We start from the raw sequence: 17,998 nt of genomic DNA, 5'->3' as shown, positions 1-17,998 counted from the left end.
TAGTATTATTACTAATTTGAAAAAAGTTACACTTGCTTCTTTGCTCTAAATTATCATCTTGATTCACAATTTAGTAAATAATCATGTGCTGGGTAGAGTTTTAAGAGAAGAGAACACAGCCTTTGGAATCACCGTGACCCAGGTTCTGATTTTGGGATGACAACTTCCTATCTGCATAATCACAGAAAATTGAATAATTTTTAATACACTTAGTTTCCTCAATGGAAAAAAATAATTAATTTCAGATAGTTATTGAAAATGAAAGGATACAGAGATGTAAAATGAAACCTACGGTTCTGGGTATGTTCTATACACTCATTGAATACTAGAAATGGCAATGGCAGTGAACTTTCTAATTATATCTAGCAGTCTCCACTTTCTTCCAATCATGCTTCCCATAATTTAATTCTTAAAGTAAAATACACTTTATTTTCACTATGAAACATTTTTTAGCTGAAATGTTTTATTAAATTTTATTTTTGTTTGTACCATCTTTTTAGGATAATAATTATATACCTCATATCCATTCTAATGGATGCCAGTACTCGTATTTTTTAAGCTGAGGGAAAAATGGTTAGTATAGCAGAATAATAAAAAATTATGAAAAAGACTAAATCCCATGTAACACCAAGACTAATAAATACAGTTTTAAACTTCATTCTAGTCACAGGTGGGCACTTTCCTTATGATATATTTGTTCAACTTCAAATCACCAAAGATTTTCTTTTTCATTTTCTCCAAACTTTGTGAGATTAATAACCTTGAAAACTCCCTCTGATTCATCATAAAGGGCACTGTAGAATACCTTATTTGTGACATAATACCTATAAAATATAAGATAGATTGTAGAATGATGATGATGTGGCATCAGATTTGGAATGTAAAAAGTGGAATATATATATATATATATATGTATATAAAACTTGTTAATAGAATGCTTATAAGTTCATGAAGAATTATAGAAAGTAACCTGATGACAAGCATATCAAAATGAACATCTTGCTCAACTACATGTAGATTAGTGAGCATACCCTAGAGGGTTTTTCATGGTAGCTGGTATCATATGCTGGTATAATTAGAATTTTTATTTTACTTCAAATGTTGTTATATCTCTTTCTCCTGATATGGCATGATCATGTCTTTCAATAATACCTGTTAATAAGGTTCATGTGCTCATTAATTTTTTTTTAAAAAAGGGACTCGGAAATATTTTAATTTCTTTCCCAAGGTTTAAGTGAATGATTAAAAACATTTTAATGATCAAACCCATCAGCAGGAACCCAAAGCTGAACTTCAGCCAAATTAAACCGTAGGAAAAGATGAGAACCTCCCTCTTGCTCTATTTTGTTCTCTCTTTTGTTCTTTCTCTCTTCTCTCTTTCCCCCCCACCCCCTTGCCTCTCTTGCTCTATCTCTGTCTGCCTTATTTTTTGGCTAACAGTTGGTTCAAATATATGTTATATATGTATAAGAACTAAATATAATATAAATAGAGTTTTATTATCTTTAAAAATATTTTTATAGTAAATATGTTTAAGTCTTTGACTTTGTTATAATGAAAATGATTATGTAAACAGTCTGTTTATGTTCATATTTTCTACCATTTATGTAAACGACATCAGAAATATTTAGACCTAAATAACATTTTAATAGAAGTAATGAAGTTCCATGTAACCCACACCCAATTTCCCCTATTCTTAATGTCTTTCATTAGTATGGTACATATTTTAACAACTACTGAACCAACAGTGAAACATTACTGTTAACTCAAATCTACATTTTATTTAGATTTCCTTAGTTTTACCTTATGTCTTTTTTCTTATCCCAGGACCCCATCTATGATACCATATTGCTTTCAGTCATCATGTCTCTTTAGTCTTCTCTAGACTATATCTTTTTTTTAATTTTGTTTTTGAAGAGTACTGGTCAGATAATCTTTCTTTCTAATAGATAAACAGTTTTGAAGAGTACTGGTCAGATAATCTTTCTTTCTAATAGATAAACAGATAAATAGAAATGTGTGTGTGTATACATATACATGCATATACACATATATGTATGTGGCATATAGCATGTTGCTTATGTGTATATGTACCATATAGTCATATATATAATATATCATAAAGATATATAGCTATTTTTTCTATATCAATGAAGAGTAAGTTGCACATATGAAACCCCTTAAACTCTTAACATTTCATTGTGTATTTCCTAAAAACATGGACATTCTTCTATATAACTATAATATAACCATCAAAATCAGGAAATCATATTAGTGCAATATTAGTATGTAATCTACAGACCCCAAATTTTGCTGAATTTTTTTTCCAGTAAAGTCCTTTATAGGTCAAATATTCAACCTAAAATTACACATTGCATTTAGTTGCCATGTCTTTCTAGTCTCAATCTTAGTGCCTTAATATTTCCTTGACTTTAATGACCTTAACAATTTCCAGGAGTGGGAGAGTTTATAGAATATTTCTCAATGTAGAATTAACTGGTGTTTCCTTATGATTATAGATTTTGTTCAGGAATACCACAGAAGTGATAGCATGTTCTTCATAGTATATAACAAGAGACTCACAATATCAGTGTGTCCCATTACTGGTAATGGTAGCTTTTGTCACATTGGTAAGACAGTGTTTGTCCAGTTCTTCTACTATATTTATTCATTTTTTGTACTTAATAATTAATAAGTAACAAACTATTTTGTGGGGAATGACTTTGAGATTTTGTAAATATCCTGTTCCTCATCAAACCTTCACCCAACATTTTTATTAGTGATTTATGAAACATTGATTTGTTGAAAACCATTGATGAAAATGCAGATAACTGTGGTTGGATATATTTTCTTCCTTCTTCTCTTTCCTTCTTGAGCATTTACTGAGTGCTTTTTCAGATGTTATGCAATACACTAGCAATAAAGATTTGATTACTAATGAAAAGGTTAGCACCCTGAAATGGTGAATTTGGGGATTCATGAAATAATTTGCTTGTTGAGACTCAACCTATTTTCAAAAGCAATAATTATTTTATACAAGTTTTCTGAAACAGGCACAAGCTAAATTGGATTTCTTTGTGTTTCTGTAAAATATCTCAAAAGTATTCTTTCTTAAGGCCAAATTATCTTTGATGGAATATATCATCCAAATTGCATCATTTCAGATTACTGTATATTTTGGTTCTGCTATATGCCAAATTATATTTATTTCCTATTTCATTTCCTTTTTTTCTCAAAAGTTTCTTAATAGCAAATTATGAAATTTTTGAAATAATATATTTCACAATGCTTGAGAATTAACACTTTGAAGACAGACAATCTGTGTTGCAATCCTTATCTACCAAATATTAGAAGTATGACATCAGGCAGATGCTCTCTTAGCCTATGATTCCTTAACTGTAAAATAAATATGATAACAAAAATAATGTTACAAAGTTGTATTAAGGATTATAAGAGATTATGCTTTTTAAGTACTTAGTATAGGTTCTGGCCATCTTTTCTTATAAGTCAACCTATCTTGGAAATATGCTTTTTAGAAATAGTTATATTTCTATAAATATGTTTTTCTTAAACCAAGGGGGTCTTCGAAAAAGAAATGCAAAAATAAATTTGTAAACAGGAAGCAATTAGTGGAACATTATTGAGAACTTCAGCTTTTTCTCACAATGGTGAAATGTCTCTGAATCTATCCAATTTGAGCTTTCACTTTCCTGATCAAATTTTCAGTTCTGTGCTATCCTTTCACATTTCATTGTGACTATATCATCTCTTTCCATTTAATATATGCATGTTTGATCATCTGTTCTCAGGATCATCCTGGTAGATCTAAATGCACAGATGGTCTCCATGATGAAGCATAACAGAAAGATTCCATATGTAGTTAAGAATATTTTCTACACATTTTATAAATGTTTTCTTTACAACTTCTAGATATAATAAGATGATTTTTTTAACCAGGAAAAGTTTATTTTATTTTGATATATAAATAGTTTCAAACTTACAGAAACATTATCAGAATAATACAAGCTTTCTCTCCAAAGCATTTGAGAGTGTTACTGAAGAGTCCTTCTTACCCCCAAATATTTTAGTGTACATTTCTGACAGATAAGGATGTTCTCCCACATAACAATATAGCCTTCAAAAATCAGGAAATGAACACTGATGCATTACTACTTCTAATCCATAGTCACCATTCCAGCTCCATCAATTATCCATATAATGTCTTTCTTTTTTTTTTTTTATATATTTACAAATTTTATTATTTTTTATTCCAAAAATACATATAAATGAAAACCTGCTCTTCAAATGCAGGGAGGCCTTTGCCTATAATGTAGTATGACATTTACATCACAAAACATTCTCATAGGAAAATCAGTATGCAGCTCTTTCACACACAATTTTTTAAATATATACATATATATACACACACAATAGACGTAAGTAGTTATGACTTTTCTACTTACACATGTTCCTCTGGTGGAAAATTAGGAAATCGGGCAATTCCCATGCTTTCCAGCCTTGGGAAGGTAAATACAACCTCTCTGAACGTTTTTTTAAAAAGATGAAACATGTAAACCACAAAACGTTCTTTTGACATATGTACGTTGTTAGAATAAAGCAAGGACCCTGCCACATAAATGATAGTGTGTTTCTCAAAGAAGGAAGAATGGAGATAATCTCTAAATAAAAATGCAAAGTTGAAGAACAGATAAGATGATCAAAATTGTTCTGTACATGCCCCAGGGAGAAATCAGAGTTCTCTCACAGGAAACAGACCCACGACCCATTTCAGCCTCTTGTGACACGTAACCAGCACCCACTGGCAGTGGCCGTCATCTTCCTGTACAGCCATAAGCTTAAGTAGGCGCCATAAAGTCCAAAAGTCAATAACGAGGTCATGAGGTAAATCACACCCCTACCCCCCACCAACGAAGTGCAGAATCAATTTCTGTGACTCAAGAGCTCAACCAGGTCAAAGCTTTGGTATATTCTGGAGGCTGTTTTGGTGATAACCAAAGCTTAGTAAGATTCTCTGTTCAGGGGTCTACCCCCAAGACAAAAACAAACCCGGTCCACAAAGCTTAACAACTATATAAATAAAGTAACTGTACAAAAAAAAACAAGCCACAATGCCCCTGTAACCAAGGGTTTATAGTTTCCTAGGCAGCAGTTCTGAAAACACCAACTCAAGCCACGATGCTTCTATTAAAACATGATGTGTTGGTGAGACTGTTGGGAAAACAAATGCCCACAGGCACGTGGCTGATGTGCCACAGAGAAAAGTTCAACCAAACGTAAGTTAGTTTTCTTACACTGAAACGTAAGCTGGTCAGCAACAGAAGAAAGACTTAAGGCAATAAGAGGCGTTACAGAGAGCACCGCGGTGCCCTGTGAGTCAATCCCAAAGCCTTCGCAGAAAGAAAAGGTCTCTCCAGAGTTTGGGTTGTTTTTCAGTTTGCTAGCTATCAGATACTTCCTCCTCCTCCTCGTCATCCTCGTCTTCTTTCCTGTCTACTTCAGAGGTGTCAGAGGACTCATGGAGCAGAACATACTCTCTGCTGCTGAACCCAAATTTAAGGACATCCTTTTCCTTCAGTTCGTAGTATCTCTGTGGCTCAATCCGTTTGTTATTCAGGAACGTTCCATTGCCTGAGGCAAGGTCAATGATGTAGGGCTTCACTCTGCGGCCAACTGTCCCATCAGCACGGGTATATTCCACAAGCCTGTACTGAAAGACAGCGTGCTGCTTCGAGCAGGAGGGGTGATCGATGGGAATGTCTGCGATGCGGCGGTGTCGACCCAGGAGGTAAGCGCTCTGTCGGTGGATGTACATCACTGGAAGCACCTCGTCATTTTTAAAGGGGTAGAGACGCCACCGCTTTTTGGGGATACGTGCTTCCGGGGGCTCGCTGTATTTAATGACTACACCCCGAAAGGTGTTGGTGTCCTCAAGAAGCGCCCCAGAAAGTTCGAAGCTTGGCTTCTCTTTAACGGGCACTTCTTTGTCTTTGCTGCTGCCGCCGGGCCCAGGCCGAGGCAGCGAGTCCTGAGACGCGTTACCGCCGGCTTCGCTCTTCAGGCGCTGCTCCCGGCGCCGGGCGTCGTGAAACTCCCGCTCGGCTTCCTGCGCCTGCAGGTTCTGGGCGTCTCGATCCCGGCCCTGAGGCTGCCCGCTGCCTGGCCTCTCGGCCGAGCTCCTCCTCTGGTGGGAGTGGCCGCGGTGTCTGTCTCGGTCACTGTTTCGAGCGCGCTTGTGTTCCTGTCCCATGGGTTCTCGGTGCGGCCGATCCTCCCGGCCTCTCCGGGGATGATCCTCACGTTCCTTTGCAAAGTCCCCCGCTCTCTTCCCTTCCTAACTTCAATTCCACGGTCAGGCAGTATGATCAGTCCCTTGCGGACACACTCAAATCCCTTGCCCCTGTGCCATTCTGTTGCACTGTCCTGGCAAAATCAGCACCAAGCACATCACAGTGGCTAGAGAAAAACACAGACCATTCGGACTGGTGCCACCTTAGAAGCATGACCCCAGCTTCCTTAATGACACCCAGGAGCCACCCTAGGTTTTCTTCATCTTCCTCGTTCTCCCAGATGCTGATTTACCCCTTCCCTCTCTCCTCAAGTCTCCTATGTGGCCTTCCTCTTCCTCTATTTATTCAGAAGGGATTTTCTTACATCTACCCACCTATCAGTATCTACACCCACAGATTCTGTCTTCCCTTCCTGTGACCATAAGGAAACTATCTGTGCTTCTATCTAAAGCCAGTTCCTACACCTGGGAGCCTCCCTCTCCGAGCTATTCCTCTCGCCCAAAATACCACTCTGGTGATCTCGCCTCCCTGTGCGTAGGCTACTTCCCCGTTCTGCACTGGATCCTTCCTATCAGCACAGGCACCTGCCCTTCTCCAGAGGCCATTTCCCACGTCAGCTTCCACTCTATTTCTTCACTCCTCTTTGAGTAAAACTCCTCAAAAGATTTTGGTTTTAATCAGTCTCCAATTTTTCTCCCATCTTCTTTTGAACCCTCCAATTAGGCTTCACCCTTACTACTCCACTAACATTGCTGGTCAAGGTCACCAATGACCTCCATGTTGCTAAATCCACTGGGCAATTCTGTTTTCATTTCCAAAAAGTGTACACCAGGCAAAATTAGTAGACACTGCTTCACTTTGACAGTAGAATGGTGAGGACTTCGGCTTCTCTTACTCCGGGGAGACTTGCTTCTTCTCCCTGAGGACTTGTTTTTCTTTTTGGCTGGGGACCGGCTACCTCCCCGGGCTCGGTTCCCGCGGTGACTCGGGCGGCCCGACTCGCCGGCCGGCGGGGACGGGCTACCGCCGGAGGTGTCCGGGCGACGGTGGACTGGAGGCGCGGATTCCGGGCTGAGGCGCTCCTGCTTCACCACCACCGCCGCCGGCGCCGCCACCATGTCCTCGTCCCGGTGCCTTCGCCGGCTCCCCCGCTCCTGCTCGCTCTTCACCTCTTTCATACTGCGAGATCTGCGGAGCCAAGGAAAAACAGGTCCCTTGCTCTCCTGTCTCTTAAGGAAAAATCTATAATGTCTTTCTTTTTTTTTCCACAATGCATTAATTATAAACATTTATTGAATTCATATTCTATGGAGACATCATCCTTGCCCTCAAGGAGTTGACTATATTAGTAGTTTATAATCTTTTTTTTTTTTTTGGTTTATAACATTATATATTTCATGTGTACAATAATATATTTTGACTTGTGTATACATTACAGTGTGCTCACTACCTAAAGTTTAGTTTCCATCCATCACCATGCTATTGACCCCCTTTACCCATTTTGTCCTCTCTCTATCCCCTTTTTCCTTTGGTAACCATGACTCTGTTCTCTATATCTATGTGTTTGTTCTTGTTTGGTTTGTTCATTTTTAATTTTTTAAAATATTTCATAATAAGGTGATTTTTTATACAAGTAAAATTATTTTTTTTAGAAATATGGTCCATGGTATTGGAAACTTGATAAATATCTTTAACTACTCAAGGAATAAAAATTACTGGACCTTTAAAGCCATTCCCATTCACAGAGCTTCTTTAAATAGAGAGTACTACAATTCAATCTACAGTACACAAAAGCTTCTGAAGAACAAAAGAAGACTAAGCACTTGTTCCTTTTACTTGTCTCTGTTTTCCTCCTCCAAGGAATTAGGCACATTCTGGGAAGAAGGAGGCAGGTAACAGAGAGAAAAAAGGAGGATAGTAAGGGAAGGGAAAGAAGCACACAAAAATACATTTTCTACTTTAAGCATGGAAATGAGAATCAATCCTTAACATGTTTTAAAATATTCAGGTATTCAACTGTTTGACAACTTTCAATTTAATAAGCTCTTTCATATATATATATATTCTCTCTCTGTATGTATATATCAATACATATGCACATATATATATTCAGTTTAAGCTTAATTCAATTTAAATGTAATTGCTCTTCAGTTTTTAGTAAAGTTTTTAGTAAAGATAACTAGAGCTACTTATCACTCTCTCTAATAATAATCCTTTCTCTTATCTTAAAGATACTTATGTACATGAATTTGTTTTTAAAAATTTATTCAGAGGAAATGATTTACAATATTAATTATCTAGCTTTCATGATAAAAAGAGTTAAGATTTTATACACAGATACAAAAGCTATATTTATGTTATAGGGAACATGAAAAACATATGTAATTCCTTTCTTATATTTTTCTTTTGGATTTCGATAAATGACTGCAAGATAACATCCACTGAATGTGAATTCAAGAATGTGTACTATTTGCTACCAATTCTAAAAGTTTTAAGATAAACTTCAAATTGTCATTTGATTTGGATGAATGTTTGAATAAAACAAATGTTATATCAATGAGTTAATATAAAACCAATGTAATGGTCATAGAAACAGTGATTTGGCCCATAATAAACTCTCAATAAATAATCACAGATTCAGAGATAATGTAATGTTATCATTGTGAGAAAAAGCTGAAGTTCTCAATAATGTGCACCTACTTACAAATTCATCACTTCATTTCATTTGTGGAGACCCCCTTGGGTTTAAATAAATCACTATTTCTAAAGCATATTTATAAGGCAGGAATGACTTGCAAGAGAAATTCATAAAATTACTTTTTCAGAGAAGGAATTTAAGGGCTGAATTATAGCCAAAGTATGAATGGCTTCTAATCTGGAAAGATTATTTTTATGGAAGATGATCTTCGGATCATTCAGTGTAATTGACAAGATCCTGAAAATAAGTGCAGGAACAAGAAGAAGACAGTAACTAATCATTTAAAAATAGGTCTATTTTCCAGGACTACATAAATTAGAGTTCAGGAATTTACAATATCTTGCACAGATGACTATGGAAGCACTGTAGATAATCTTCAAAGGGTCATGGAGTATGATCAAAGTGCCAAAAGATTGTTGGCCCCTGTTACAGTTAAATCAGCAATTGTCCCTTAGAGTGTCATACAGTAGCCATATAAACCTTGATGAGTTAGAACATGGGAGACTAATCTTTACCTCTGCAAAACCAAATACTCAATTTTATTTGTTCACTGTTGAGAAACTGGATTTGATTAGTACTAAATCTGTATTAGTCAAACAGAACTGAGAGATACACAGATAATAGATAGATAGATAGATAGATGATAGATTTGAGGATATAGCAAGAGAGATTTATTATAAGGAATTGGCTCACAAGATTATAGAGGCTGAGAGGTTCCCAGATTAGCAGTTATCAAGCTGAAGACCCAGCTGGTACAGTTCCAGTCCAAGACCAAAGTCTGAGAACCAGGAGAATTGATTGTGTAAATTCCAATCTGAGACCAAGCCTGAAGACGAGACAAGACAGATGTGCTAACTTGAAGACAGTCGGGAACAGAGAGTAAATTCTTCCTTACTCAGCTTTTTGTCCTGTTCAGGTCTTCAGTGGCTTAGATGAGTCCCACCCATGTTTGGGAGGGCAATCTGCTTTACTCAGTTTACCAATTCAAATGTTAATCTCATCCAGAAACACCCTCACAGACACACCTAGAATAACGTTTAACCAAATATATGGGCACTTCATGGTCCAGTCAAGTTGACACATAAAATTAACAATCACAAGGAGGATGGATTTATGCTACAAAAATGTAAGAGAAAATCATAAAATTGAGATCTCATTGTTAATTAAACATTGAGGGGGGGTCCAGTTTCACTAGCAGTGATAATTTATACAGAATGTCACTTTCCGTTGGGTGTTTGTTCTTAAGAGAATAATTGGTGTGAAATGGCTGTCTAATACACAGCAAGTCAGATTACAATATTTGTAACTGAAAAATAAACATGTATTAGTCAAATATAGACATATATAATCTTGCTCCACTAAAGATAATGCTCCTGTTTTGATAATGTCTGTGAGTAGAAATAGAGCACCCACTACCATTGCTAGTGTTCTGTCATTAAATCATTATTATATGTAAATCATCATATAGTGAATTCTAGTTCAGCTTATTTAATGTCCATGACACTTCAGATGTTCTACCCTTTTTTAGAGGGGAGAGGAAAACTAAACACTTGGATTCTTGATGAAGTATGTAAGAAAGTAATAGCCCATCAAATGCATTTTTAAATCATCCTTTGGGGTGCCTTTTTCTTGAGAAGGTCTTCAAAACTGGATAATATCATTTGTATCAATTATTTCCCAATTCAAGTGGTGTTAGTTTAGTTGTGCTTATTATAATAAATATTATTTTCTTCCGGATTCTTGTACATTTTTTTTTAGTCATTAAAGCCATTGAAGTCTATTGGAAGGCATTGGTTTAAAATATATGTAAAAAACTATTTTTTCTGAATATTTTTAGAATATTCTAAAATTTTTCTGAATATTTTAGATATCCAGAAATTATATATTTTAGTATTTTATTTCTACCAAAATGTCTATTTTCATGTAAATATATTACATGAGACTCCAAGAAATAGTCAATATATATAAATGTCAGGAGATTATTGTTACCTATCAATACAAGGGCATTGATGCCAGTGGCATTATCTTATCACTAAATATGTATATTTAACACAATATTATGATTTGTGGAGTGTTTTCCAAGATTCATCCTTCTCATTATTTTCTTCAAAATGAACAACATCCCATTTCTTTGCTGCCCATAAAGTTGGCCTAGAGTGACATTTAGGGTAGTGTAGGATGTCCCTTCTGTAAGTCCCTGCTTTGGACAAATAAAAATTAGCATCCATCTATAAACAAAAGTACCTCTGCAGTAGTTGTGGGATCCAACACCATATGCAAAGAGACCTGGAAATAATTCTGCCCATTGGGTAATAGGCAACCAGACATCAGTTTGGAATTTGAACTAGCAGAAGCCATTGAACTGGCTAAGCAGTGAACTGGCCCCAACTCCTCTGGGTCGTGGTCTGGGGTAATGCTGACTTTGGCAGATACCCATGGATGAAAGAGACTTTGTAAAAGTCCGTGTCTCCTGAGGAGAGGTTCCAGCCCTCTGCTGGAGCAACAAATGTGGAGCAGGTGTATTCATACAAGGTTGCAGAAAACCCCAGGTGTAAGCAGGACCAACAAAAATACCTGCAACTCAATGACAATTACAAAAGATTTGAGGAGATGTTTGCCACGTCAAATGCAAAAGTAGGCAATGCAAAACTCCAAAGAAACATGTCATCACCAAAAGACAACAATTATTCTACAGTAATTGAACTTCAAAACATGGAACTTGGTGATTTACCTGATAAAGAATTCAAAATAACTGTTTTGAGAAAACTAAATAAGCTATAAGAAAATACAGAAAAACAGTTCAGTGAAATCAGGAAAACAAGACATGAACAAAATGAGAAATTTAACAAAGAGATAAAAATAATAAAAAAAGAACCAAACAGAAATTCTGAAACTGAATAATTTGATGAATAAAATGAAAAGTGTAATATAGAACATCTACAGTAGAATAGACTAAACATATTAAATAAAGTGTTTTTAAACAGAAACAACCATAAAACAAGGTTATGTATTGATTTGTTGATGAAAATGTTGTAACCAGAGGCTTGTAGGAACTTAATCCTGTATTCCCCTCAGCAATGTAATAACCCTGAATTCCCCCTAGGAGCATTGGTTCAGCATTTGTCAGTTCAGTGTTCATGGTAACTTAATAGTACAGAACTACCATGGGTGATGAGAATCAGCTATATTTATATGAAACTGTGAATACAATGCTTTTGTGGGGAAATATTGCAAGCAAGATTAGTAAGGAAAATTTTCTCTTTTTGGAGCATTGTTTGTAATTTTTAGGTTGGCTCAAGCAGCTATGGCTCACGGGATAATCAGACAGTTAACTGAGAACTGCCTACCTTTTACATTCAAATTTCTCTTATGCATCTTCTTGAAATATTGAATTTTCTGGCTTTATTTTCTTTACTTTGTGTGTGCATTTATGCATTTTTCTATATTTTCCCAATAGTTATATAAAATCATTTGTGGAAAAAGACATGAACTAAATAAGTAACACCCTCAGACAGCTGCCCAAGCTGCTAATCATCCCTTGCATAGAATGCCCTTCACAAAACCAAATTTATATTTCTGAGACTTGTTGAAATGTTAAAGGACGCAGAACATGACCATCTGTATGGCAGAGGTGCCCTGAAAACTGTGAATAATAGTGTATAGGGCAACACAGATTAGAACAAACAACCTGACTATCATGTGAAGATTTTCAACCTCCACATAATATTTAGAAATTTGGAAAGCACAAATGTGCCACGTCTTCCGTGATGAGAATAAGTAACAGTGGTGTATTTATATATGTGGTATGTGTATGTGTACATAGAGATGTACATATTTTTGTTGTGTACATCTATATGTATATATATGTGCGTGTGTATATATATATATATATATAAAGAAAATGAATGAAATAAGTTGCTGAAATCCACTATTTTTTAAAACCATTTTGCATACTCACTCTTCTGCTTGTTTGTATCTGGTTTAGGCCATTTCACTGCAAACATTTGACTCTTGCCAGACCTTCCATGTTAAAACAAAATGCCTTAATCCTCTTTTTTCTAAACTATTTCTTTTATATTACCTTCAAACATTCCAAACCTAGCCTATATCTGAATAAATGTATGTAGCTCAATTACTGATCGATTTTAACATTGCATTTTACATATGTATGTCTGTGTGTAGATGTTTGCTTATTCCAGTAGTGAAAATGAACAATCTATGCTAAGATGTTTGGCTTAAATGTACAGCTATGGAAGGGAGCAAAACTCACTAGTCTATAAAATGCCAAACGAATAATTTGGCGTACTACCTGAGTCCTTAGCTGTCAACAGCTAAATACCACGTTTTCAAAGTTGGGGCAGAAGTCTATTGGCAAAAATTTCATACACTTATTGTTCAAGTTTTTTGGTTTGTTTGCTTTTGTCTTTTGCTTGGTTTTAATTTTTTAATTCAACGCTGTGGCACAGTTATTTACTTTGGCAACAAAGATCTTTAAATACTCTGTTTTACTAGATACCTGGAAACAAATTGTTGCCATTAAATTTTAAATTTGCATAATTAAAAAATCAAGGCACAACTACATAAGAGCGGGTGAATTTTTATAAGAGAGAATGATGTCTTTGGGGACAGGAATTTACATTAAAAAATTTTGAAATGTTGGCTTGGAAGTCTTTTAGTTGACATTCCAATGGTGTTCGTATATGTGCTATTAAAACCATGTCTTCTCTCTTTATCCTCAGTTCTCTTTGAGCTGCAGAAAGTCAAAGTTTGCCTTTAAAAGCTGCCTGCCAGGAGGACTGACTTTATAAATATACTACTTTGTACTCACAGTACCCCAAAACATGGGCTCCCCAAAGCATAATTTTAAAATCACTTCTTTAATCAAAGTTGTACTCTTTTTCTAAATCAGAGGTTGCAAACTACTGTGGTTGCTGTGCCAAAGGATGTTTTTTTTTGGGGGGGGAATTAAATTCATAGTTTAATTCTCTAAAATCTGTTTCTGACTTTAGAACCAAAAGATTCCTTATAAAATTAGAATATTAGAAGATGTAGTAACATTGTCTCCATATTTCATTATGGCAAGAATTTGCTGAGCCTGAGTAGCAGCTACCATTTTAGAGAGGGAAGTGTTCCCCAGTTGCCACCATTCCCATGAGACTTGCTTCACTCCCTTACATTCCCTAATGGATCCCTGCAGATATCTCAGTCTGTAGCCCCTAAAAATAGAAGTAAATGAGATAACTCCTTTTTCTTCTCTCTGAAACTATTTTTCCATGAAGGAATCCCATTTAAAACCTAAGAAAATATATCTCAGAACAAAATTTAGAAGTCTCTGTTCTGTAGAGGCACAAAATGTATATTTATTGACTAAATTCATTTATTAATTGTCACAGTGTGATAATTAATGAAGTAAAGTATAAACTATAAGAGTAACGAAAAGGGTGCCATATTTTGACATGAGGTAGGGAAATTCTGTCAGGAATGGTTTAGAAAAAGGCAATACCTAATTAAGTTGCAATGTAACTAAAAAGGAGGATCGCAGGGACTTCCTAGGTGGCTCAGTGGATAAGAATCCACCTGCCAATGCAGGGGACACAGGTTCGATCCCTGCCCCAGGAAGATACCACATGCCGCAGAGCAACTATGGCTGTGAGCCACAACTATAGAGCCTGCACTTTAGAGCCTGTGAGCCACAACTATTGAGCCCACGTGCCACAACTACTGAAGCCCATGCGCCTAGAGCCCATGCTCTGCAACAAGAGAGGCCACTTCAATGTGAAGGCCACACACCACAATGAAGAGTAGCCCCCGCTCGCGGCAACTAGAGAAAGCCTGTGTGCAGCAACGAAGACCCAACGCAGCCAATAAAATTAATTAATTAATTAATAATAATAAAAAAAGAAGGATCACAGCTAAAGACTGAGTGCTAGAGACTGGTGTAGGACTACATTGTGTCAAGACCTACAAGTAAGAGAAAACAACAGTGATTCTGTAATGGAGATCAATACGAAATAAAGCTAGACACTCAGGCCAAATGTGAAATCATGGTCTTATATACCATATTACATTTTGTTGTTTTTTTAATCCAAAATGAAAAGATATTACCATCTCTCCAATTCCATTAGATGATGACTATCTACTCAACCAATACTACAAGCACTAAAGAAAATCCCAGCTTTTTCTCTCCTCTGATAGATAGGGAATCCATGGGCTCCAACTCTTTTCCTCAAATTTGCCACTTGCATGTAATTACCAACCTGGATTTCATTGGTCTGTCTGAAATGCTTTTTGATTTTAAAATAAAGTAACTAAGTCCTTCTTACAATTTAATTCCTAGCTTGTAGATAACTTAGTGCATTAAGGTTTTTAAGGAGGAAGAACAGGTGCATTTTCTCCATAGGAGCTAAGATGCTAATGACCATAAATTGGCCAAATGTGCTTCACACTGAATCAGGGCTTTCTATGTCTTTATCCAAAGTAAAGGTCGTGATGTTGGAAATTTCAAGCTATATAGGAACTCCTGTGTAAGGTTTGCAAGTGTTCTTTTGAAATACTTCAGGTCTGTGGTTGTGAGCAGCTGCCTACTTTTTTCCTTTGTGTAATAAATGGCTGTTCTTTGTGCTGGAACACTTCTGGAGTGCTGTTGATCAAATGAGAATTGACAGTTGTACTTTTATTTTCTTTTCAGCTCACTCCAGTTGGCACCACAATATTTACAGGATTTTCAGGAGACAATGGAGCTACAGACATAGATGATGGCCCAAATGGACAGATAGAATATGTTATCCAATATAATCCAGATGATCTGGTATGTAAACATCTACTTGCAATGTGACTTCACTATAAGGAATAAAATTAATATTTACTTAAGCTGATATTTATTATATTCTTCTATCAGTCAGCTCCTGGAACCACATTAGTAATTATACTATTATTAATAACTATCTCAAAATTATATTTATAAAACTATTTGTGCTATACTTTCAAAAGCTAGTTTTTGGTGTGTTTTGTAGGTAAAAGTTTAAAATGTATTCATAGATATAATATGTCATTTTTATTAAATTTCCATTATGTTAGTGGACTCCTAAGCATTCTAAGTGAATCATTGGATATGATATTACCAATGTGATGCATATGCTTTATGGAACTTGAAAATTAATACCAACACTGCCCCTTCTCCACTAATGAAATCTAAGGTAGAGAAGAGCACAAAGCCTCTAGCAACAGGTTTTTTGGGGTTTTGTTATTTTGTGTTAGATGATAGGGCTTCTACACTATGCCCTAGGCTGTGAAATTATTTCTCCTGATGATATAGTATATATAACACAAATAAAATAAGAACTGTTTTCTTGACGCTAGAGCTGGAAGTCCTGCCTCCCATCTTTCCCTTCCTCATTTCCCAGAGGCAGTTTCTCAGGACACCAAGGACTCCCCACAGCGTAGTTTTAAAATCACTTGAGTGACTTTTTAAATTAATGCTTCTCCGTTATGTTTAATATGAGGAACATTAAAAGTGGTGAAGTTAACATTGTGCCTCTGTTTTTAAATTACATATTTCTTATATAAGCTTTAAACAAACAAACAAAACCTGTTGACCTTGCAGACTAAGAGCTCTCAATAAGATCTACCTCCCAAATTGATTGTGAGAACTAAGTGAATTGTGAATGCATTTTCTTATATTATTCTCACAAATCAATTAGTTAGTGGTAGTATCTCTATCACATAGGAGAGAACACAAGCTCATAGGTGAAGTGACTTGCCTTCTAACGCACGGCTGCTTCGAAGCTGGACAGTTAGGACTTAATTTCAGAGTCGTATGTGCACCACTCTTCCTCTGTTGTGCTCTAAGAAAAAAAGTTGTGGCACTTGAGTTAAAATTTGCAAAAAAAATTGGGAAACATAAGCAAAACAAAAGGTCCATGGGTATAGCAAGGTCAAGGGAATATTGGGGGGATTTTGGTTTTGTTTTTGTTTTTTCCCTAACAAGTATGCCTTTACATGTTTGTAGGCAGAGATAATGAAACCAAGAGATGGGTGATGATGAGAATGTGACAGAAAAGGACAATAAATATGAGGGGTTACACAGAAGTGAAGTGGAAAAGATCAGAGGAACAGCAGAAGAGAAAAGGGCAAGAGAAACACTTTTTTTTTTAAGTAGAAACAGGCAGCTGACTGTATAGAATATTTCTAAACCATTTATTTTCTTTAGGTTTTTAAAATAATTAATTGTAAGCATGTGTCATGTTTCTAGCTTACATTTTATAAAAGTCATTTCCTAATCTTTACTCCTCAAGCTATAAAAATGAAACTCCCAGAAAGTATAGAATGACCAGGGCATGTATTTTAGGGAAATATTTATTACATTGCATTAAAAAAAAAAAGCCTATCCAAGGATTAGACATAGTGTGAGACAAAAAAGTATTACTTGGAAGATATCTTTTAGAATTTTCATCAGGCTGAAATTCCTTGTTAGCTATGCACTAATTCCTTCTGAATGCTTCTCCCTTTCAGGGATTTGTGGGCTTGGCATGAAATATAGTATGTACCTTTTACTACCTACAGACTGAATAAACCAATCAGTCACATGCAGTTTCCAAATTGCAAAAAAAGAAAAAAAATGTACTTTAGCAAGCTAGCTCTACTATGGAATAAAGAACGAAATTCTCTGGGCGTGGTCCTAATTCAGTGAGGCAAATGAATAAGATATCATGATGGCACATAACTTACAGTATACTGCAAGAGAAAGTATTATCCAAGTCACATCCTTACAGAGTGACTCCATCTTTAATTATTGTAGAGACTTAGTGCAAACCTCAATGCCAGTTTCTTTTCTTATAAAGTCTCTGAGAAAGAACTGTCTGATGATTTTTATATTCTTAAATTGTTAAATCTCTAGAAATTCTGCTTATAATTAATAGCATCATAATATTATCCTGCTAATTTCTTAGAGTCAAAACAAACTTTTATGTATTACAAATCTATGTAGCCTGAA

The 17,998-nt window shown here is 35.8% G+C and overlaps 2 protein-coding genes across 18 annotated transcripts in view; one reads left to right on the top strand and one right to left on the bottom strand.

The window, feature by feature from the left end:
- Positions 1-17,998, top strand: part of PCDH15 (protocadherin related 15) — a 764,244-nt gene that overhangs the window by 304,380 nt on the left and 441,866 nt on the right. For all 17 annotated transcript variants that reach the window (XM_057735541.1, XM_057735540.1, XM_057735538.1 and 14 more), the window contains one exon: positions 15,695-15,814. In XM_057735541.1, coding sequence (XP_057591524.1) covers positions 15,695-15,814 — 120 coding nt within the window. The remainder of the gene's footprint in view (positions 1-15,694; positions 15,815-17,998) is intronic.
- LOC130853521 (smad nuclear-interacting protein 1-like) lies at positions 4,301-7,528 on the bottom strand. The gene is made up of 3 exons (XM_057735545.1): positions 7,158-7,528; position 7,039; positions 4,301-6,322 (listed from the first exon to the last, which is right to left on the bottom strand). Exons 1-3 carry the CDS (start codon positions 7,484-7,486, stop codon positions 5,459-5,461), a joined length of 1,194 nt encoding a protein of 397 aa, XP_057591528.1. The 5' UTR covers positions 7,487-7,528; the 3' UTR covers positions 4,301-5,458.

The sequence above is a fragment of the Hippopotamus amphibius genome, chromosome 5 (assembly GCF_030028045.1).
Source record: "Hippopotamus amphibius kiboko isolate mHipAmp2 chromosome 5, mHipAmp2.hap2, whole genome shotgun sequence".
Lineage (NCBI taxonomy): Eukaryota > Metazoa > Chordata > Mammalia > Artiodactyla > Hippopotamidae > Hippopotamus > Hippopotamus amphibius.
Note: the sequence above shows the minus strand (reverse complement) of the source record. Positions and strands in the feature narration are given on the sequence as shown.

What these genes read in the sequence shown, in the direction of transcription:
- LOC130853521 (XM_057735545.1), bottom strand. Translation starts at nt 7,486, where the DNA reads ATGAAAGAGGTGAAGAGCGAGCAGGAGCGGGGGAGCCGGCGAAGGCAC.